The sequence below is a fragment of the Plectropomus leopardus genome, chromosome 10 (genome assembly GCF_008729295.1).
Source record: "Plectropomus leopardus isolate mb chromosome 10, YSFRI_Pleo_2.0, whole genome shotgun sequence".
Classification (NCBI taxonomy): Eukaryota; Metazoa; Chordata; class Actinopteri; order Perciformes; family Serranidae; genus Plectropomus; species Plectropomus leopardus.
Window position 1 is genome coordinate 10025154 of NC_056472.1, and position 24379 is coordinate 10049532.

Consider the following 24379-nt stretch of genomic DNA (forward strand, 5'->3'; position numbering starts at 1 on the left):
CAGCAGCCAGGGGAAGGCTCTTTATCATATGTCAGAGAGGTGCGCAGAACTTGGCATAATCTACGAGAAGCTTTTTATGGAGCATTGAAAGGACAGGCACAGACGTCAAAGCACTCATGGATTTCCAAGTAGTCACCAATTAGAAGACTTTTCATGATGCCACGCTATTATAACCGAACAATACTTTTGTCTAAATTGACTGTAACTGAGGTCATAATGCCAGTGAGAGCATAGATTGTATAAAAATATGGACATAGCACATATAGAGGGGGGGTTTGAAGTGCTTTGTAACCTTGCCAGGTTTAAATATTCACCACATTGGTGGCTCCTTGCATTCACCATCAGATCTCCCACATGAAAGAATTCACTTATGACACGACCATTCAAGGTAGATTGTTATTTTTTTTGACTCATAATAGTGGCAGTGCTGTGTGAGAGCGGTGACGACACCAGAGGATTCTTCGATCTCACACATAATGCATAAGTGATGGAATTTAATTTGCGGTTGAATGGCTGTGTTGTCCCCACAGCAGACCTGTCAACTTAGCAGTTATGAAACAGGGGGGAGGGTGATAAAAAAATGTTTTTACAGAAATCAGTCTAAACATCAATGTCTCTCACTTGAAGCATCACGCTGCAGCCATAAACTGTGTAAAATAAAGGACATAGCTAAGTAATGTTTCCCTTAAGTCTGGCATTTTGACTGTCGCCATCTTGTTTTTTCTGAGCCAGAAGTGACCATATTTGGGTCGAGAGGCTGGAACTGTGGAGAAGCGAGGAGCAGATCTGACTGAGAAACAATCCTATCAGTCAAAACAGCCACAACTTAATTATGTGTATTTTAGGATTTTAGGCCTTAAGATGTGAACAGGTGAATTATATAAAATTTCCATTGTGTCCTCATACAATGTAAAGTTGTGGAAGTTATGTTTAGACAAGTAAAGATCTTGTGGTTAGGTTTACGAAAAGAAACATGGTAAGGACATACCTTAAAATGACTGCTCAAGACCACATTGGTCACTAAACTTCAAAAATAGGTGGGTTATGCTGAAATTACTGGTTCATCATTACATGGAATACAAATTTTGGTGCATTACTTTCAAAGGAAAATTCACAAACAGTGCATTTAAACAGCTAACAACTTCTAACGCATACAGTTTTCATGAATGGGGAAGTTAGCTGTCGAAGCCGACACCATTTTTGGTACCAGGCGATTTTTGCTTTAAAGTTGTACCTTTTCACACTGGGGTCTGTGGGCGTTGTCTCTGTTTTGGAGCCAGCCTCCAAGTGGCCATTCCAAAAATTGCATTTTTCAAGTTCGGATTTGCGGGCTGATTTTTCTTCAATTAAGGCATGACCCATCCTACTCTGATTCTGAATGGCTGAACCTTATATTCTTACCTTTATCCTTATCAGTCTTACACCTCATGCCTTAACCTAACCAACCCAGCCAACGAAGGCAACGAGTACCAGTCAATCAGAGGTGGAGTAGAGTGGATCATGCCTTTACCACAGTGGAATGGTCCATTGACATAATTTCGTATAATAATCATTCACGTGCTTCTATTTGGATGTTGGCATTGAAGAAACAGCCCTTGGGAGTGATGGGTGTTTGTTTTCAGGATAACAGTACAGTACAATGGGCTTTGGTTCCTATGAGACCTTTTTTCGGACAACTTGGGCTTTGGAATTGTGAGCCATTTGATCAGTGGGTAGTCCTTGTTGATACAGAGCCGTGAAACAAGAAAGTTGAAGTTGATTGACACCAATAACATGAAATACTCTGGCACTTCTTGTAGTGAAGTAATGGTAACTTCAGCTGACAGCGCTTTAAAGAGCATATCAACTGAAGCCAAGAAGGGTCATCAGTGGTGCATCAACATTTTACGACTGAACAAACGATAATGATGCAGACTTTTGATTTATTGTATTAATTATGGAACAATGCACAAGTGATTCATGAAAGCTCAAGACAGGTTTAAGCCATCATAAGCCAGTAAAGGCTTATGAGTGTCAAAGGTAAAATCAGAATATATGCAAGGGACAAATATTTTGTTGAATGTTCACATTCAGTTAAATGAAATTTATTCTATAACCTTGCTCTTTATGATCCATTAATGCCGTTGAGTTTATCACACCTGAGCTGAAAACTTGTGAGTTGGAAAATTGCCAGAATAACTTTTGAGAAAAACAAAAATAAAAAACATAATTGCACAGTCCACACACAATGTGGACATAAAATTACATGACTCATAAGAGCGATTATGAATCATAATGCATTTAAGTGAGTTCATAAGAAGTGTCTGTATTGATGAACAAGCTAACCTTGAATAACTTTAAAAATGACCTTGTTGTAGATACTGGTCCAGTCTTGCTTCAGTGTTTGGCTTCACTGATTGGATCTGCAGCAAGTCAAGGCCCTTTCTCTTGTGCTGTTTGGTTAGTAACCAGGTTGGAGTAGGTACTGCTGGAAAAAAATTCCTTTCTCCAGTTGTGGCAGGGGTTTTGTTTTTGTGGATGACCGACTCAATGGCAGCCATCAGTTCATGCAAAGGCAAATTTGAATTTTTTTTTTGGCCACAATGTCAATATCCAGCTGGGTAGCCTCTTTTCCCTCTCTTCTCTCTTTGACATCTCACACTGATCCCCACTTTCCCTTTCCAGTTTGTCCTTCTCTGGGGTGTCCTTGGCTCTGGGAAGCAGTCAGACAAAATTATTCATGTCTTTGCTATTGGGCAGTGACAGTAATATATTTCTGTATATCCTTTTGTATCTGTACTTTTTACTCCACTACATCTCACAGCAAATATACTCTCCACTCTTCGTGTATACACTGTATTCTGTTACAGGTTTAAGTCACATTGCTCTTGTTGTCTTTTCTTTCTTTCTCTCTTTTTTAATAAAAGCTAATCCACAGCGAGAGGGGAATCGGTTCACTGAGTCAGTCAGAGAAAGTCCCTTCCTATCAAGAGCAGATGTAACTACAAGGGGTCCAGAAGAGGCCACCACCAAACAAGAGCCGCAACCCGTGGCCGGTGTAAAAGAGTTATTTACTAAGATTCCCATGCACTTTTTGTGTTAAAATGGATAGACAATCAAAAAGTTTGCTTAATTGTCAGATATTAGCATATTGAGGTAGGTTAAGTTGCTAACCTATCTTTAGCATGTTAAATTTTTGGGTGCATTTGGAAATACTCACTTCAAGTGCCAACATGCACTCTGGCACAAACTGGAATGCCAGCAATGTGTCAAGTGGAGTGAATGTGTAATGAACTTAACAGTTTGTTAATTCATGTTGAAATAGAACACTTGGTTACTTCAAAAAATAGTGCTCTCAATTCAGAGGGTCTTTGCTAATGCACTCTTCCTTAGAGAAGTCATGAAGATTTTCACCAGCTTTTTCATTACCATTACTGAACTGGATATTGTGTTGTAACCTCAGCTAACCCTTTTGTTCAAATAAAGGGTTCACTTATGACACGACCATTCGTGTCATAAGTGACAGGTTCATTTGTTGACATCACGGTATTAAACAACAGATGCAGAAGGATACCGAACTCATATTATGGAGACGCAATAGTCCACTGACCAAGCTGCAACATGTGATAGGCTGTGATAAGCATGCGTTGCAATGCGATGCTTCTACAGTAATCCAGGACAGACGAACCAAATACTGGCTCTTGGGAGGGCTTTTTGCATTTTTATAGTGAAGGCCATTGTGGGTTGCTGGAAAGGGAGGGGTGAGAGAATTGGTATTCAGTTTGTTGCAATCTGCAACCTCAGCGATAGATGACACTAAATACCAAACACTTGACATTTAAGATACTATAATGTAGTATTAACTGGCAAGTAAAGTGTGTTTGTAGGTTGCCTTGCACTAATGTTGCTAATGCCATGGAGTGTCCTGGCCCTTTACAAATAATAATACCCGCAACCAGGGCCGGCTCTACCCAATTTGGTGCCCTAGGCGCCCTAACACTAACCCGCAACTCCGCACCCAATAACGACACATCACGTGCTCACACATAATTTAGGAACATGTCGCTGTTTATTTATTTGTAATGTTAATTTTTTTTTTTTTCTAGACAGAAAACACTAAGTGAGGGCGCCAGTGGGCATAGAAAATTATTATTTTATTATTTTTTTCACCCAAGGCCAAGGGGGACTGGCGGCGTGGCGGCGCCCCTCCAGCAGATGGCACCCTGGGCAACTGCCTATATCGCCTATGCCAAGAGCCCGCAACCTCCGTTGGTTCTGGTGTCAGCCTTGGGACTGCAGAGCTAACTGAACTTCTGCTCCATAACATGTCAACAGTATTAACCAATTCATTCCTTAAGTCATGTGACACCAGTGACTGCCACCACTTCCATAACCTTAAGGACTCACATTAGCTTAACTGCATGGGATCAATGACCTGCAAAAATGTAAATGCCTGGGACCCTTATCACCACCACCAATTAGTGGAGTTAATGAGGCCTCTTAGAGGAATTTTAAAACCACTTCATATCTACAACCACAGTGGAGTGTAAGTATGATTTGATATAATAAAAAACATAATAAAAACTCCACAGGATGCCTGGGATTTGATTATAAACCCATGGGATTCTCAGAACTGCAATAAGACAGACTACCTTAAAGGAGCTTTAGAAAGAGGAAAAACCTGGGAGAATAAAATATTATTAAGATTTTGTTGTGGTAACTTCAAGTCTATATGGAGCTCAGCTGTGACAGTGACTACTACCAGGTGTGAAATCAAATATTGACACCCACTGATGAAGTCATACATGCAAGATAAATAAAAGGCATGCAGCCATTTGTCCTCCAAACAGAAGGAAGAGTAGCTGGGTGTCTCTCTCCATCATCTGTCGCAGGGCCAAAACTCAGCCTAGGAACGATCAGGGAGATGATGTGTCTCTGGAGACAATGAAGCCTCTGGAGAGAGGCAGCTCTCAGGGACCCACTTCTCTGGCATTTCTTTCATTGTTGCATGCTCAGCTCACATTGATATAGTGAAGGGGGTCACCTGTCGTATGCAGAGCTGGGTGCATGACTATGACTTACAAACACTTAAGGCCAATTTAAGTGACAAATGTTGCTGGGTGACGGCTATTATGACAATGGCTGTTGCCCAGTTCTACGCTGAAAACAGCACTTCTCCAGGAAGAACTGGGCGAGGCATATGTGCTCTACAGCACAAAACAAAGGATGGACAGGAAAGCTTTTACATTTTTTGAATCTGGCAGATGGTGAGGGGATAGAAACAACACTAGGTGACATTTTAACATCTTTACATCTTCAGTAAAGTTCTTCATTTTAATAATTTTCATACACAACCAATGGCCCTAACAGAATGACTCATTTCTTGACCGACTGAATACTAGCAGGCTACTGTTTTATAAGGGCATCATAATTTGATTAAAGCAACCTGTTTACAAGAAATAATGTGTTTCAATTAGCAATATTATTGCAGTTTTTAATTTGTGTCTGAAAAAGATTAAAAATCCAAAGTTTTGTAAGCTATTTAACACATTTTTGTGAGGAATTCATTCAATTGAATTGCTTTGTGGATTGAATATCAGATAAACAATGCTGACAATATTGTGTCTGGATGAAAACAGCTAAAGATAACAGCTGAGTAGCAGCAGACATCTGTTCCACTGAAAGTGCTTGTGTATTTCTTGTACCATTTTAGTTAAGGATACATCTCGATGGAACTCCAGACTCTGTGCTGTTGTGTCTCTGAAAATCCTCCTATTAAATCCTTTCAGCTTCTTTATGCACCATTTACAATGGTGATTTAGCCTTGAGAAACGTTTTCTGTTCAAATTTTACAAAGGAGAGAAAAGATTGCTGTACAGCTCCAGCAGATTCCTGACTAACCAATTACTTGGGTTACAGATTGAACTCTTTAAAGACCTCCGTTTTTCTCAACATGGCAAGTGGACAAAACATGCTTGAGTGGAGAATGACAGAAGGAATCCATTTCCAACTGCCTCTTCCCTCCATTAGGTCTGTATGGAAGCAGCAACCAGTCACAGTGGACTCTTTTAGCCAGGCAGCATGAAGCAGCCAGGAGGATGATCATTTGTTGATCATTTGAGTCTAATAGGCGGGCAGCATGTGAGGATTTTGTCAACACTTTCTGCATTCACTGACTGATAATTAAGACTGAAAAGCAGGAGATCGGGAAGGGGCAGGGAAGAGGGGACAAAGAAACACTAAATGTTGCTACACCTTTTTAAGCTTTCCGTTCATGCACAGCATACCGCAGGCAGACTTAACACTACATTTTATAGTAGTTTTTGGCACAGTGTGTCTGACAGCTGAAAGGATAACTGTCACTTGCAGATTTGCTTTAGCTAGCAAGGTCATTAAGCTAACCCTCTGTAAGTAATATGGTTGGTGGGTGTAGTTTGGTATAAAGAAAATAATTCCTGAATAAAACTGCTCACAACAAGGTCTGTAGATTATTTTGAGTAAGTGTGTACTTTTTTTCTAGAAAGATATATTTCTGTTTTTATTTTCAAATTATTTTTTTAAATGCTTGAGGCATCAAAAGCCAAGTACAATGTAGTTTAATTTTATTCAGGAAGGGGCAGACATCTCTACAGCAGATATCTCCAACACTTGGCAACTCATATCTGTGTGGGGAAAGTCAACTCAAATTGTATTATAACATAATTCCAATGCCCAAAAAAATCCTTTTTACTGGAGTCTGATGTAGTCCAATCATGCTTTGGCAGGAGAAAAGAAGTGATTGTGTTTCTGTGTATCATCAGAGTCTGGAAGCCCCTGCTGTCACCACCTCTGCAGAACACACTGTTTAAGCATCCTGTGGTATGTTTCATAGGAAGTGCTTCACATTGACCTATTCAGACTTCAAATAAAATATGTTTGACGTGGTTTATAATGCATCTTTGTTTTTGTTTTACACTACAGAGCAAAGATGCAAGTCCAAAAAAAAAATAAAGATATATATGGGGGACGAAGGCTGACAGCGCTCCAGCTCACAGCAGAGGTCTTTATCCTGATAGTGTTAGTCAAACTCTGTAGTTCCCTGCAGAGATGAATTCAACCTTTAAAACAATCACTTCAGGTGATTTTTCCACAGATAAAACTTAGTTGTAAGCATAATAAGTACCAGTGTTGGTGTTTGTCCGCAGCATCGCCTCCTCACACACTCCAGCCTCCACAACAACAGCTGGAGAAGAAGACTCACTGGAGGTGCAGAGTCTTTGACTGCTGCAGAGTAAGTTTCACTCAAAATGTCAGTGTTTCACATTAACCACACATTTACCAGTAAAGAAGAAGTGTGTCACTGTATTATTGAACCTTGAAGGTTTTTGTTTTCTCCTACAGAGAAAACGCTCTGGCAGCTAACGGCAGGAGAGAGCAGAGATCCCCTCAGAAACCTCACAGGAGGTAAGAACTCATTTCACACCACTGACAGTTGTTTATCATGAAGAAAGAAAGTCAACCAAAAATAAAATCAGCTGAAGAATTACAGCCTGTTCTGCCTCCATGTTGCAGCCCTATCAAAGCTCCAGACGGGACTGCAGAGGAGGCTGAAGAAGTGGTGGATGTCAGAGCTCACTCTGAAGAAGAGGAGGAAGCTGCAAAGAGAAGAGCCGGCATGAGAAGAAGGACGAGCTGCTCATTCTTGCTGCCTCAGTGGCAGTGTGCCAGAGACTGGCCAACCAGGACCTGTCCTCAGGTCAGGTCAGTCCACAACTACAGTCATGTTTTCTAATTCCTCTTATTCCTCTTACTTAAAACAATGAACATATCAAGAGTACAGACTCAGCACATTTACATGCACTGTTAAGTCTGGCTGCTGTTATAGCTCGATTCCGCCATTTAACTGGACTACTGTCCTTGTCCAAGTATACAAGCAGCTATGTCCAAGTATGCCCAACTCTGCCATGGTAGGTGGCGATATGCCCCCTTTCAGCTACTTGCTATTCTACCGGCTGACCTATTACGTCACACACCAAACAAGTTTACATGAGGCAAACGGGCTGTATGATAAACTATGAAAACATGGATATCTTTTTGGCACTGCACATTTTGTACGTACTCTACGCTTGTTTCGTTTTCTTCCATTCTTGTTCTTTTGTTTTTCCCAGCTTTCTTCTACAAATTCATGCTGTTTGACTTCTGGGTCAAATCCCGACGTGGGGACTATGGAACAGAAAACAGTGAATACTTTTTTTTTTTTTTTTTTTTAGTCTCACAAGCCCTGCGAAATGATTAGTTTCACTGTTGGGATTTAATCCACTGGGTCTGATAACTTATCAAAAGTATTGAAGATCTGCATAAATAAATAATTTTATCCCCATTCACATTAGCCCCTCAGTTTGCAAAATTCTCTAGCATGCTTGCTGTAAGGCAGTGGCTCTCAGCCTTTTTCATAAGCACCATGGGTAAACTAATGACCCCTGACTAAATGGCATATTTTATAGATATCTCATATAAAACTCAGTGCATAACAATTACAGCACAGGACAGCTGATAAACTGCACAGTTAAGAGTGAACTTAATAACTGAAAGAAGTTTGTGTAAAATGACTGATTTGGATGAATTCTGAGCAAATTATCCCCAATAAATATTGCATCAGAGATGAGTTTTCACATTTTTTATACAATTCTTTGTATTGTATATATATATATATATCTATATTTCAATTTGAACAATAACACATACTTAAAAGGTGTCTTTTTTGAACAAATTATTTAAAGTGTTTCCTTCTTCATGATGCTTATTAATGTTTATTGTTCTGTTAGCACCTTAGAGCAAGGCTGATTGGAGAGTGAAAGCTCTGTGAATAAAGTTAGTTTTCAGGTCTTCACTTCCTATCCTTTAAATTTTTTTTTTCAGAGTTTATATCTTGAATAATAGTCTAAACTTCTTCTTGTAGCCCTTAAAATCCAAGAGACCTTGCGACCTCTTGTGAAGCGTGGGCAGACCTAGTGGGGGGCAGGATCTGTGCCCTATGGGTCTAACGATGCAGAAGATCCTAGTAATTTAATACCAAGGAAGTCAAACCTTTTTTGTTTCATGTGCCACTAAGAAATTTTCATTGGAATGAACAGGGCCCAACCGCCATCGCTGTACCCTCTTCTCCTCATACATACACAGCAGCAGTTTGACTGGCTTAGCGGAGAAAAAAACAAAACAAAACATAAAAACACACAGACTGACAAAATAAAGCTGTTTATTTATCTTTGTAAAAAGCCATATGCTCATCACATTAAAACACACGCTACCCAGAGACTGTCCTGGAGACCAACTGATATAAGAACACTAGCTGAAACTCTTCGGAACTACTCCTTTCAGTGCCTGAATTTCACATCACCACCAGATACTGAGGCATCTGCTTTGATTATTCTTGTGTGTTTCAGCTCCTCCTGGTAGTTTCTCCTCTGTGCCTCTCTGTGTGTGTGAACACTGACAAGTTCCTGACAACCATCCTGGATCAGATCAGGAGTTTGTCCCCGCTGCTGCAGGAAGTTGCAGCCAGCATGGGAAGTTACCCCATGGGAGGCCACCTCAGGATGTGGAACACCAGGTAACCAAATGTAAAACCACACAGAAAAACCAAATCACACAGGAAAATCCCACAGCTAACCAGGGTTGGTCTAATTATACAATATATTGTTATTTTTACACCATACTGTAAAAATAATTTCTCACATTTTAAATGCCAAAAATCGTCAAGTCTTAATTTGATAAAAATAAAACAAATTTCAATAATAGTTTTGCTAAAATGTCTGCTCAAAATGTCACTTACCATGAGAATGTATACATTGAAGTGGTTCCACTGCACATTACTGTACTGGGAAAGTCCACCACAATAATATCATAGTACATTGTCCATGTCCTAATTTTTAAACTCCAATAAATTTAATAAAGAAATTTTCAGTGTCATCTTGTTCAGTATAACCCTAACTATGACCATGTATTATTTGATGCTATTTTTCAGTATAGTTATGGACGAAATTAAAGGTAATGTTTGCTCAGTTTACATTGCAACTCATCGACCATTCCCTCATATTTAAACTTTTCTATTTTTTTTCCTTAATAGATTTGCTGAAAGTTTCAATGTGAGTAATCTTAAGAATGACCCTGACTATGGCTGTGTGAACATTATTTAAGTGTACAGTTTTTCACTGGTATTTTGGCAGTCCCTTGGCATTACCCACCTGCAACAGGGAAAATAACAGGCCTCCCTGTGGAGTCCCTGTGGAGTCCCTGTGGCTGCTCACATAAGTTGGATCATCTGCCATTCATCATTTGAGTTCCAGCATCAGCAGACTATACATCTGAGAACAGATACAAAAGCCACAGTCAGTACAGAGTTAGTGGATCTCAAAATGTTGGCTAATGTTTGGGTAAAATGTTTTGGGCAAAGTTTGGCTTTTTTTGCCTTTATTCAATACGTTCCTCTTTTGTTTTGATAAATTTGGCTGTGTTCATGCATATGGCATACATTTTGGCAAGATTGTGTATTTTTGTTTAATCTTGGAATTTCCTGCTCAGCTCCCGCAATAAATCTAAAATACACTGTGTGAACTAAATTGCAAAAAATGCACCATTAAAGCCCATTCAAACTGCAATGTTCGATCCCATAGCCATCAAAGCATAAAACATGCATTGTATTATTTCTTTCCTCAGAATTTGTCATTTTTACTATCTTCCTCCTGGTGACGTCATTTTTTTTGAGTGACATTTTGCAAATGAAAACCAGGGGGCCCTGGGCTTGTGCCCAGAAAGTCCGCTCAATAATCCATCCATGCTTCTGATGTGTATATTTATATTCTTTAGTGCCATAAAGAGTTCACAAAGAAATAACTGATATAATCATTATTAGTATTATTAGACTGCGAATTGACTGCATGTTATGAATAATGACTAACAGGTTGAGACAGGTTGACAAGGCGGCGTCTACAGTGATGATTAGGGGCTTGTTACTGTGGGATCTGTCACACACTTCATAATGGACCCATTGAAGTGGAAAGTACACAGTTGGACATAAGCACAGCATTTTTAACAGCTTTTGACCTATTCATATCCACACTAATGTGCCAATGTGTCACCATGGTTACCAAATGATTAGCATAAATAGGTTATCTACATAGCCTTATATAAATCTATTATAAGTCAGGTTTTATAACCAGCAGTTGAAATGTCTCCTAGTCTGACCTTAAATCATGCTAAAGTCACATATCTGCTGTCATAAAATCCTGTGGGTCATTCGTTTGCTTCTTAAACGAGGTTTAACAGGCTTCGATTGACAGCTTTCACACTAGGCCAAATGATCCATACTTAACAGGCCTGCATTCATATTAATCAAAACAAACAGGTTAGGTTTGATGCACCCTGAGAAGAAGCTTAAGTAGCTTAATTGCCTCCATGAGCTGTTTGTCACAACTGCCGCTGCTGCAACAGTTGGCTGTGTTGGTAAGCGGACCGACCGCGTATTGTTCCTGCTGCTGCATGATGGCTATTTGATAAACCCAAACGTTATTATCCAACAAACAGTTGCTGGTAACAGTCGGAGAGATTTATTAATATAATGCATTACAGACTCAGAGCAAAGTGAAAGAGGCTAATGTTTCATACATGTAAGGTGTTTGGTCCCAAACTGTTGGAATATGTAGGAAATGTATGCAATTATACATAAAGGGAGAGAAGTCTGATGAAGAATTGTTTCTCATCGCTTTTCTCATTATGATGTCAAAACAGAAATGCTGTGTGTACACGGTCGTTTCTGCACCACTGAGCAAGAAATAATTCTTTAATGCATTTGTAATTATAATAGTATTTAGCTGCTCGGTGCAGATGAGGGAATGTTATAGGAGGTACTTTGTGATCTCGCATCTTCCTCTTAGCATTGTTGTCTTGTGTGCGCTGCTTCACGACAGCACAACAAGCATTTTCTCAAGAGCGGCTGTTTAGTCTTAGCTGCACTTGTCAAAACTGATTTGTTTGACCTCAGTCTAAGAGAGAAATAAAGGAAATATAAAAAGCTAAAAAGCACATATGGAGGTGTGAGCCAGCAGTTCTCTTTCTCATGTTATAGTATGAACCTGCAGCAAATCTGCACAATGAGGGCTAATCGGATCTGTACATAATGACAACATGAAACATTGGAAAATGAAAAATCTATATCTGGACAGTAGTCCAGTTAAATGGCGAATCTAAATATTCATCCAATACTGTTTTTGATATATTAGCCTTGCTCAGAGTCAGGTTAATGCTGCATAAAGGGTGAGCTTGACAGGGTGGGGAGAGGAAACACCAGAAATGGTCGACTTTTTCCTCTAGCTTTTCATCAATCATACAGTAGTTGGCCATTAGAAGAGGCGGCAAGCCACAACCGAAAACTGTCAGCTTCCATAAATGCTATAACACAACTCATGCAAGATAAACAACAGAGAGAGCAGCAACGGAGAAGACTGAGCCAAGACAGCCAGACAGGGTCTTGATGGCTACGCTGGATTTGAAGTGGTCATCTAGATAAAGTCTCTATGAATGACCCACTGTGTATACTACTGCTGATGCAACATAGAGATCATGTTTCTTATCTCACGGGTTCCTTTTGACTGACTTTCAAGTTTGGCATGAATGTCAATAAAACAGATGGTGCCTGTCTGCAGATGCGTCCTGGATGATAGCAACTGTGCAGACCAACTGTAGTTTTTTTTTTCATAAACATTCCCAAGAGGCTAAACTGCTGCTGAGGTAAAAAAAAAAAAAAAAAAAAAAAAAAAACCTTGTTTGACTGTAGCTCTCTTAGCCAAATAACAATAGATAAAATGTTGAAATTTCAACAAAAGGCTAGTTAGCTAATCTAAATAATTAAGCCTCTTGTCATATTTTCTTAAGTGCTTATTTTAGTCTTAGTAGCCTATGAGAAAAAATACAAACTAGTTTGATTGCATTCATTTACTGTACTGTAAAATTTAAAATAAAATTTTAGCCCTGTTTGAGTCTGAAGGACTTTATACAATGCAGACATCATCCTAACAGTATAAGAACATAACAAAATTGTGTTTTTCTAAGGCCTTTTTACACAGAGATCACACTTTAGGGGTGCTATGAAAGGCCTTCTTTACACTGTAGAATCTGACAAGTTGAACTTACTTAATATCATCTCGGAAACAGACTGCCCTAAAGAAGGAAAAATAGCTATTAATCTCATCTGGTTTTGAGGTTTCAGTTTCTGTGTTCTTCCCTTCCTCTGCAGCCCCTCCCTCATTCACCCACCTACACACCTGTCCTGCATCAGCCTCCTTTGTCCTTCTCTGCTCCTCAGTTCCTCCCAGCCAATCAGCTCCCTGCCTGCTCCTCTGCCTCATCACCTAATTTCCCCTTACCTGAGCTTCTCTTCCCTTTTTCTCCACCTACATTTCATCCCCTCGTCAGTCTAGTTTGTATTTAAGTTCTGGTTTTCACTTCAGTCTTTCTTAGACCTTTTGGTTGTGTGATGTTCAGTTGTTGTTTCATTTGTGTAAAAGGAGATCTTTTTTTAGTTCCTGTCACCTCTTACTCCTGCATTTGGGTCCACCTGCTCCACATCTCACAACACTTTACATTGTTTTCATTTATATCTCCAATGCTGGCTTAACTGCGATACAACTCTGTCCCCCAATTCCACAACTGTACCTTTTACACAGAACAGCAAGGAGGGAAAACGATGCCAAATGCCTTGAAGAGGCAGTATAAAGGGGCTTTCGTCATCAACAACTAAGCACAGTTTTGGTCAAGTTTAAGTCCAAAACTCGAAGTATTGATTGGGCAATCCTGTTTTCCCTTTTTTGGGGAGAGGCATGATAGTGTTTGTTGGTGCTCCAGCAGCATAAGTAGTGACAGACCGTCACAGGCTAGGACAAACCCCAGTGCAGGGGTGGACAAAACCAATTTGGGCATTGAAGTGGTAACCCCTTTAAACCTGAGCAAATTAGCTTGATTTCTTTCAAAAACATGGGAAAGAAGGCAATGATCAGAAGAAATGACCCACAAATTTAAGTTAAAACGGGCTTCAGACCGCTTCCACTATTTATTTTACACAAAATTCAGTCTTTTGGTCGATTTTAATTTTAATTTCCTCATAGCAGTACTTACCAATTACAATAAAATAAAATTATAAATAAAAACTAAATTAAACAAATAAATAAATAACTGCAAACAAAATCAAACTTTTCAGTCCAGGCTTTTTAATGGACCCTCCCACTGAGGCCCTGAGTAATCGGTCCCTCTTTAACCCCCGCGGTGATGCCGCTGTGCATTATTGTTGTCTGCACAATAATACACCACAAAGCTGCATAATCATGTGCGTGTGTGCCATTTGTGAAATAAAAAACAATCTGCTGCTCTGTGTGATGTCACCACACTTATTACTGCAGTTTACTGTAAATTGTTATTTCTTTTCTACATTGTTAGATTTGTCACACACAAGCTTATGCTTAGTGATTTATAGAGCATCTCACTCTGAAACTGTCTTTTATTAAATCATCTGTAGATTCCTATAAATGACACCACAAAGTAAATGTTGTGAGAAAAAACTATGACTAGAGAAACATTTGGAGGTGTGTATTTATACATCACGGAATGAAAAACAATCTTGACTTGATCCTTTGGGGCCTCCGTAGTCATGCCACTTGATTTAAGACTTAAAGACCATGTGGGATTCACCAGTGTTTCCTCGCTTGAAGCTCCTCCAGAAGCCTCCTCTCTTCTCAAGATGCATTTATGTGATTGGAAGATCCTCAGTGATGGTGGACAGGGAGCAGATTTTGGGTCCAAGTCAGGAGAGAGCAGACAAGGAAGCATACTAATGAAAAGGACCCTGTGCTTCATTGACATCTTTCTTACTGTCCTTTGAGCCTTTATTTTTGCTCCGGTTAGGATACGGGGACTATAACCTTTATCATTCTTTCAGGTTAATGGAGTTGGGTAACCTTTAGTGAACCCCCAGGATAGCTCCACCCAGCTACAACCTGAGCAGAGGTCTAATAAGCCGGAGAATGTGAACCCTGCATACTTGTGGGTATACTTCAGTTTTAGAGCCATGGCTGAGTCGTGGTTTAGTGAGACACTTCAGCAGAACAGAGTCTCTTTTCTTGTTTTTTAGTAACACCTTTGCTTTCCTGACCAGACTATGACAAATCACAATGTCTGCTTTGAAAAAGACCCATGTTCATAATTTAAAATAGTGTCTAGGTGAATTCCTCTGCCTTAAAGGGATGGTTCAGATTTTTTTTTAAGTAGGGTTGTATGGATTTCTTATCTATAGACAATAAATTACATATAGTAGCTGCATGGAGTCTGATATGGAAACTAAGCATTATACTGCTGTGGAGGGGTCAGCAACAAAATGTAGGGAAATTTATGTTGCAGCAAGTGTAAAAAACACAGGAAAAACATATAAAAGCACAAAAAATATTAAACACGAAAAGGCAGCAACACCAGATATTAATCCCTGAACAGAGTGACTTGCACCTGTACACATTCAAGCTCCAAAGGAGCAGATTAATAAGTGTCCACCATAACTCCATAAGGCCTATAATAACTCAGTGAGCATTACATATGACAACATCTCATGACAACCATTTCCAACGTAGTATATACTTCAGTCAGTTAGTTTGTGTTATTATGTGACTTTGGCATGTAAAAGGGTTAGTTCAGAACCACCAAAGTCACGCAATAACACTAACTAACTAACTGGTCAAAGCAGATCAGCAGCTCACGTGTTCAGCGAGCTGAACAAAAAAATGATTGTTTTTCTAAATGGAGCCTGGTGGCTTTGACAAGAGCATTGCTAGAGAACTGAAGCCATTAATAGCCTCCCCGCTGCACCAGGCTGTCTAACTTTAATGTAAAGCAACAAAAAATTCAAAAAAGCTTACATTTAAACTGATATTGCCTTTTTTTTTTGGTGGGACTTTTTTTAGGGTGGCAAATATGCGTTTTATTGTTGACCCCTCAGCAGCAGTATATTGCTTAGCTTTTGTGTTAGACTCCAGCCTGTTTCTTAAACTGGCGTTGGGCCAACTGATATCTGATGTAGGTAATACATTGACTATGGATAAGTTCCTGTATCACTCAACTTTAAAAAAAACAAAAAAAAAACTATCCCTTAAAGAGAGCAAATCAGTGTAACATAAGTCCAGTTGGGTTCACTGATTGTTATGTTAAGACCTCCATGCATTGTGTAAAGAGTTTTTGTTTTTGTTGTGTCCTGGCTCGGCCTGGTCATCACCTTGTTTTCTCGGTATTCCACAACGACAGCTCCGATGACGTTTACATTGCCTGTTTATATGTAAGACTCATGGAAGCCCTTGCTGTTGAATGCTTACACACTGTTATATGTTGGTAAGACTGAAGAGATACTCAAAACAAACCTAATATCTTTCTTCAAGCTTTTAAGAAAAGTGAATAAAAGAAAACATCATGGCAAAATAAATTGATTGACAGATGCAGTTTTAAAGGAAAGTGTGAGGTGTAATTTTGACTTTCAAGTCCCGTTCATTTCCTAAGTAGAGGATTCTGCAGTGGGTAATGATGAGCGTTAAAGTCATTGGTGCAAAACAGTTGCTGCACTGAAAAAATATACTGTTCTTTGATGTTCTTTGTATTTAATAGACCTGAAGTCACACTGGTTCCTATCCATATCAATGTACTTTAGCTGTCTTCCCAGTACAGTATGGGGATTATAAATAACCTTGTGTCCATTATGCTTAATATCTCAGTTTACTATAATAACTCAATTCACTGCATGTCATGGCTAAAAGGATGGATAAATACTCAGCTGTAGCAGCCTCTTTGTTATTGTTGGACCAATACCAAGCCATTAAAATGTTCCAATGGTCATAATCCAGTATAGAACTACTTAGAGAGCAGGTAATGTTCATGGGTCACACCAGGTCATAATGTTCTCACATTGAAGAAGCTCTACCCATAATCACAAGAGATTTTGAGTCTTCCTTTGGTAAGTGCTTTTCATTCCTTACTGCCTGTTAGCTTCTGAGAATAATGTAAATCTACAGTAACACTCTCAGTCTCCGAGCTGCCCTGCTGCCAGGAATTTTGCCTCCTACTTGCAATACATGACATATATGGATACAGGGAAAAGAGAGTAAGAGAGAGAAAAAAACAACATTTACAATCCTGATTCCAAAAATGTTGGAACACTGTGGGAAAAAAAGCATTTGTGATGGTATGAGGTGTACTAGTGCCCATGGCATCACTGGTAATTTGCAAATCTCTGAAGGCACCATGAATGCTGAAATATGGGTTTTGGAGCAACATATGCTGCCATCCAGGCAACACCCTTTTAACGGATGTCCTGCTTATTTCAGCAAAACAATGTGGCTTTTTAGTCAGTCCAGAATTTGGCACATTTTTTGGCACAGAATATGACAACTTATGTTGTATATCAAGCTTGTGTAGATTAGTTTAGTTTGGTTTAGATCTTTATTTCGAACTTGCCAAATAACGTGGGAAAATAAAAATAAAATATAAGTGAGAAAACACCCACCACCCCCCCCCCCCCCGCACCCAAACAAACTTGATTTCAAACATGAATATCCCGCGTTTCTGCCCCTGCCCCAATATGTACCATAAACACCTTGATCAAATGAAACAAAAATTAAGATTTAACAAGAACAGATCAAGCAAGAGGGGAAAGAATTCACTTTCAAAACTTCAACAATTACTGTCCTCAGTTCCCAATAATTAATAATGGTGATGTCACTCTGTGATAAACATGCCCCTGTCTTAACTTTTTTGGAATGTGTTGCAGGAATCAAATTCAGAATCAGTGTATATTTAAAAAAAAACAACAACACTAAAATAAACCAGTTCTTACATTAGATATCTTCTCTTCTCAGTAATGCATTCAAGATAGGTTAAAAAGGATTTGGAAATAATTGCTTCTGTTTTTATGTACATTTTACACATCATTCCACCTTTTGTGAATTGTTGTTGGACAATAATAACCACACTCAAACCAAGCATGAAGTTATTATGACCTGAGGCAACCTGCAACCTGATATTGAGTTTAGACCCATCAGGCTTCAGCTGTTTGCGAGACCAGCCTCTCTGCCAATGCATTATTTCACTCTCCAGAGCCATTGTGACTCTAATGTTTGTATAACAGTTAAACTCCAAACTGCACAGGTAGGTAATAAGGTAAAACAAAAAAAAAAACTCAGTTAGAAAAAGCTTTACTTTCCCATTTACTCTATAGTCATTGCTTTTCACCTTCTCCCTCGTCCCTGTCTATTGTAGCTTTTCTTTTTACTTAAGTCTGATAACACTGCACACACATGATATCATGGAGTTTTGATAGCAAATTACAGAATTGATCTGGAGCTCAGCAGGCAATTATCAGTGTAAGAACTGCGGTGCATATCAATGAGCCCAGGCAAAGAATAGAAAAAAAAGTAAAAATCCTGTTCCTGCGGCAAATTGCTAATATTCTACAGTGCCAGGCTGTTTTGATATCAGTACCTGGGAGCTCTGTGGGAGGACATTTCCAGATCACTATTGTATTTGATTTCCCCCGCTGATCACAGGAAACCGATTTCTGACCCCTTCACATAGGCATGATAAAAAAACCCAACCTGCAGTATAATGGATTATTTCCTCTCCACCTCCAAAATCCCCCAACTCCTCCTTCTCTCTTTCTCCCCTGCTGTTCTCTCTCTCCTTGGCTCTTTTTCTCTCTCCTATTCAGACCTGAACAAACATCCCATGTCTTTACAGGTATACGACAGACAGAAAACCAATGTTGGAGCACACATAACCGCCGACATTATTGGCGTGCTGTTCCTTCCAACAAGGAGACGGCAACAATGACACTATTCAGTAACCTTGCTGGGAAGTTGGTAGCCGCTGCTTGTTGATAGGCAACTCTCTCTCCCTCTCTTTTCCCCTTACCGCCTGTCGACTTGGAAAAGGCAATTAATATTCCTTTGCTGAGTAGAGGCTTTAGTTTTGGGCTGATCACGTGGAGCACACTGGCTGCTACATCCCCACACTTAGGAGTCAGATAATTACCTATTTAGATGTCGGTGGGGAAATTGTGTGTATGTGTGTGTGTTGGCCTTCTGCCACTGCTTGTGAAAAGAAGCACCATGAAGTGGATCTGTCATGATGAGTTAGAGACACAGGATGGCTGACCACCAAGAAAAAAGAAAAAAAAAGAAGCACAGGACACTAAACCACAGAAAGATAAACACTGTGCAAAGGGATTCACACTTTGTCAATGTGGGTTTTCTATTTCATGTTGCGGTTGCTGTTTTTGAGATTCCACATAAGACAGCCCACAAATTTCATTAGGGTCTTAGGTAATTAGGGAGGATTTAATGGAAAGCTGTCATTTTCCTGCAGTTAATGGGCTCCACATGGAGGCTGCTGAGGTGCAGAGCTTTCTGAAAGGTCAGCTGACTCACCACTGCTGCTTACCCTACCATCAGCTCTACCTACTCACTCCTCCTTAGTCTCAATCAGGGAATGGGAAGCGTGGCCATTCATTAACTTGGTATCCAGCGGCTGTCTCTTTCATCTCAACACCTCACGTGCCCACCGCCATGCAGCCGCCGCCCCGTCTTTTCCGATCCATCTTCCCCTTCCTCAGAAGAAACACTTTCCGTGGACCCCCGGAGGCACAAGGGTCGAACTGCTGGGAAACTGCTATTGAACCCCTCCAGCTCTCTCTCTCACGCACACACACACACACACACACACACACACACACACACACACACACACACACACACTCCCCGCCTCTACCCCTGCTGCCTCCATATCACCCTCCTCCACCCTGAAACTATCACGATCCTTGGATGTCTCACGGCTCTGCTTCTCTCTCTCTTTCTGTGTTTTTTTTCCTCCACTGCCAATCAGTGGAGCATTTCTCTCAGAGCTACTTGTGGAAGGAAAGAGTGACAGCAAGCGGGGCTTGTGTGTGTGTGTGCGTGCTCGTGCATGCGAGCACTCGCATACGGGCAACAAAGCCTTGCACTAAGCTGAGGGCGGCTCCAAGGTCCCCCCCTGAGGCAGAGCTGAGATTGAGTTCATTATTCAGTAGGAGTGGGTTCCAGCTGTGAGAGAGGAGAGAGAGATGGCGAGCTGCTCTGTCTGTGTTGTGGCTCCTCCAACCCTGCTGTCCGCTGGGAACCAGCACAAAATATTGCAAAGGAGGAAGATTTTAACTGTCACACAGAAATATTCAGTAAGGCTCTTTTTTGCCTAATAATGAAGGCTGGGTCTCTCTACTCAGGGAAGGTTTCATTTTTGTAATTTTACTGGTTTAAAATGCTATGTAATGCCCCCGATGTGAATATGATGTACACAGAGAGCAGCACAGAATCCTTATGTATCCCTAGATGGCAGTAGTAAGTCAGTGCACTGCTGCCACAGACAAGAGTGTGTCTTTGAATGTGTGTGAGCATGTGTCTTCTTGTTTGTTTTCCCTTGAGGTTGATAAAGTGTGTTGGTATAATTTCAAAAATAGATTTAAAAAACGAGTAATAATAGACAAAAAAAGATACAGTATTTTCAAAATAGTCTCTGTGCCATGCTGTTCCTCACTTACAGGACCGGGGTGTCTCCTTCACTCATGAATAAATACAGATTGTGGAAGCTGGTTTTTTTTTTCATTTTATTTTTTTTTTACCACACGAAGGCAATTAACTTGAAATTGCTTTGTTGAAATTGCTCCTCAAACAGCTTAGTATGAGCACAGGAAATGGCATCACAGCTACTCTGTTTGTGAGAATTAAATGCACAATGTTCATCTCCTCTGAGATGTGCATGAAATTGCAGTGAGGAACAATCAACTCTTGCACAATTACATATGTTTTTTTTACAGTGACACTGGCTGATTATGACTTCTGTGTAAGACAAACAAGCCAAAAAAAACAAACAAACATATTTGGTACTCTGTTGTTTTAGTTATGGCCAACTGATGAGAGTGAAGACTTATAAATCAGTTTGATGGCGGTGTAACCGGCTGCAACACACACACGCCAAACAGCTCTACCCTCACATTATCCTGACAGAGTGCAACAAAAGGTGCTGTTTACATTCGCCTTTTCAAAAAAAATGCAAGTCATTTTCAGCATGATGAGAGTGCAGTGATTCATGCAGCAAATGGCCTGTCATCCCACCGCTTGATTAACAAGCACAGAGATCCTGGGGGACACCCATGGATCCTCATCACTTTATGGCCCTGGTGGAGGACCGCGCTCGCCCTCCGCAACAAGACGGAACCAACCTCCATTGAGTGCATTTCCGACTAATAACTGTCAAAAGAAACAAAACGCACGTCAGACCGGATTTGCTGGCCGATCCTTGCTCATTCCTCACTTTATAAAATTGCTTTTGACTTCTGAGGGGGATCTTACCCAGCTGGGGAGAATGCTGAGCCTATAAGCTGAGGCGAAGAAAAAAAAAACACAGCGGCGGAGCTATCAGCCTGATAATGAGCCTGCAACTATGACAGGGTCAAACAGGGTCAATAGCTGCTGCTAATTCTGGAGGACGGCATCACCATCTGAAACAAAAGCAGCGGCATGGATTCAAGAGCTGGCATGGTGATCACTCATGTCAGTCAGTGAGAGGAGCTCCAAGGGCACGGTGCTAGACCTGCAGAGCGTCGCTCCACACAGACGTATGACCCAGAGGTCACGCAGGGTGTGTGCCGTGTCACCGTGTAGCTGCATGTCAGTGTGTACCCATGACAGGCGGACAGGCCCCATCCAGTCCTGTATGTCAGGACCTGTACCACAAATGAGTGACACGCAATGCATGAGTGGCTATTAGGCTGCCCTAGCCTATGCCACTGAGTGATACGACTGCCACTGTCTCTTGATTCCTTCTGACACATCTGCACTGTAGCCAACCACTGAAGCACACTGAGCATCACTCCTATTGACAGGTGCATGCCTTTTTTGTGCATGGCAACACTCACATTTACAGAGAGGGTGTCAAATGTGAGCCAAAGTGATTGTGTATAGGTGGATGGCTTTTGCTAATTAAGGGTAAAGGTGAAAAGAAGAGGCAGATAAGTACACCATTTCCACAGCTAACACAGCTCTAGTGTTAGTGCATATGAATCATTCAGAACATAAGAAGAGCACTTTATAATGGTCCGAAAAAAAAGTTGAAGCGGTTCAATCAAAGTGTAGCCACTGTGATTGCGATGGGGAGAAAGGAAAAAAAGCAGTCTGCTTCCAGCATTCAAGGGGGAGGGAAAAAATGAAAGCCTCATGAAATTATTCATTTTGGGGTTTTTTTGTTTTGTTTTTTTGTTCGGAAATAGAAAACAGTGCAATCCTGGTAGAGGGAAATAGCAGAGGCTCGACGTGAAATGTCCTTGAAGACTTGGACTTCCTCATTCTTTGTGACAACTCAATAATAAAACACGACAGATCGTTTCGCATGAAAGTCAGGCATGTTGCCATCTCATCTGAGATACATTTCTTTGTCACCGTAAACAGTGTTTCGCTTAATGAATTCATAACGGTGTGACAGGACATGGCTGCTTATATTTGAGTAGCACTAACAGCTTGGTTCATCAGTGGGTAATGAATACGTGTTGCATCCACTAGACATGTATTCAGTCATTGTGGTTCCTAGTGTCTGCGGGGCATTAGGTCAAGGGGATAGTTATTACCAGATGCTTTGTGACTTATACAGCAACAGCCAGCCCCCCACCACCCACCCCCCGTAGCTCCACTGAAAAACAGTCTATTGTCATTGAAAAGAATCACAACATAAATTAATGAATGCAACAAACCTTCAAAAAGGCTCAGCGAGTGCTTGTAGAAGGACGTTAGCAGGATGATAGTGTACTGTGGCCCAGCCGTGGGCAGTCTGCTGTGTGGGCAGTCTTCACTAGGCTGCACATTTACTTACCTTTCACCTCTGATTCACTCAACCAGTTCAGTGGGGAGCACAGAGATTTCTTTCTTTTCTTCTTCTCTACAATTCATTGTTGTAATGTTCCAAATACTACAAACTGATGCACCAAACATGTCTTTTTCTTTTTTGATACAAAACCTAGTTTATAATAGATATAGAAAGTGCCCTGTGGTATGGTGAATGAACATTGTCTCTCACCAAAACGAGTATTCACGAGCTCTAACATACATGTTAAATGCAGCAATGTTCAATTGCTAACAGATGGCAAAACAATTTCATATTTATCTACATGAGCACATGAGGTTTGTTGGTTTTGATCTGTAAATACTTAAAACTAAAGTTACATTGAAGGCACAGGTTATCAACAAATTTAAAAATGCAGATTTTTTTCTCTCACCTTTCGTGCTATTTATCAGTCGGGATTCTTTTGGTGTGATCAGCCATTATTTAAATGTTTCCCTTTGGATTCAGTTTGTTAGGTTGGTTTCGTCTGTTCAGTTGTATTCAGTTTATATTGTGTTTTGTTTAGTTGATCTATTTTATGGGTCTAAAATGAGTTGTTAAATTATTTTTAAATAGGTTACTTCATAATGCCTGCCAGGCTGGTTCTTCTCAACAATTAAGACCCTCAAAAAGCTATTTAACTGACCTTGAGGTGTGATCATTTGGTCAGCTGCTGTTTGCAAGGCCATGATTGTACAATGAATGAATGCCATGGATAACATGTGAACAATAACATTGTGACAAAGAGATTTTCATCTCATGGCACTAACATGCAACAAAACGTGAATCGTACAGGTAACCCACGAGACCTGGAAGGAATGGTGAGCTTTTACCCACTGGTTATGTTGTGGAGTTGTGAACCCTGAAGTGTATATCATACCAGCGTGAGCATCCCTTTCTACAGACTGCAGTGAGCCTCTAAGAAATGAGGTATTGCAAGAAAACCACATGTATTAAATAGCTTATGGCCGTTGGATGTGCCTGAAGAAAAGCAATAACTCACCTCTAAATAAGGCTTACTTACTCTTTGTAAATGAAGACTATTATAAATTATATTCTCCAGAAAGCAAAAACCTAATTCTTCCATAAATTTAAAAAAAAACACCCTTCCAATGCTTACAAACGCTACTATAAATTAAGTCCGCAGGATCAGAATTTTAATTCACTTAAGCAGAATTTACAATGATAGAATGAACTGTATTATACTGATAGTGTTGGTTATGGTTTCCAGTCATAGTAAACATATACAGTGGCTGGATAAAATCATAGAACGGCTTATTAACCTTGGCAAAGTCTCACTTAAATACCATCCAGTCCAACAGCACTGAAATCAATTTATAATTTCAAAAAGATTTAATTATTAAATATATTAGACTGTCAAGAACTGTGATCATTTCTGAGTTTGTTGATTTGTGAGGAAAATATCTCAAGCTTCTTTCAG

The 24379-nt window shown here is 40.2% G+C and overlaps 1 protein-coding gene across 1 annotated transcript in view; it reads left to right on the forward strand.

Annotated features, from left to right (window-relative positions):
- The window catches only part of lrp1bb (low density lipoprotein receptor-related protein 1Bb), a 393508-nt gene that overhangs the window by 66599 nt on the left and 302530 nt on the right, over positions 1 to 24379 (forward strand). The window contains exons 2-6 of the mRNA XM_042494695.1: positions 7164 to 7224; positions 7360 to 7422; positions 7531 to 7714; positions 9402 to 9568; positions 10085 to 10103. Coding sequence (XP_042350629.1) covers positions 7164 to 7224; positions 7360 to 7422; positions 7531 to 7714; positions 9402 to 9568; positions 10085 to 10103 — 494 coding nt within the window. The remainder of the gene's footprint in view (positions 1 to 7163; positions 7225 to 7359; positions 7423 to 7530; positions 7715 to 9401; positions 9569 to 10084; positions 10104 to 24379) is intronic.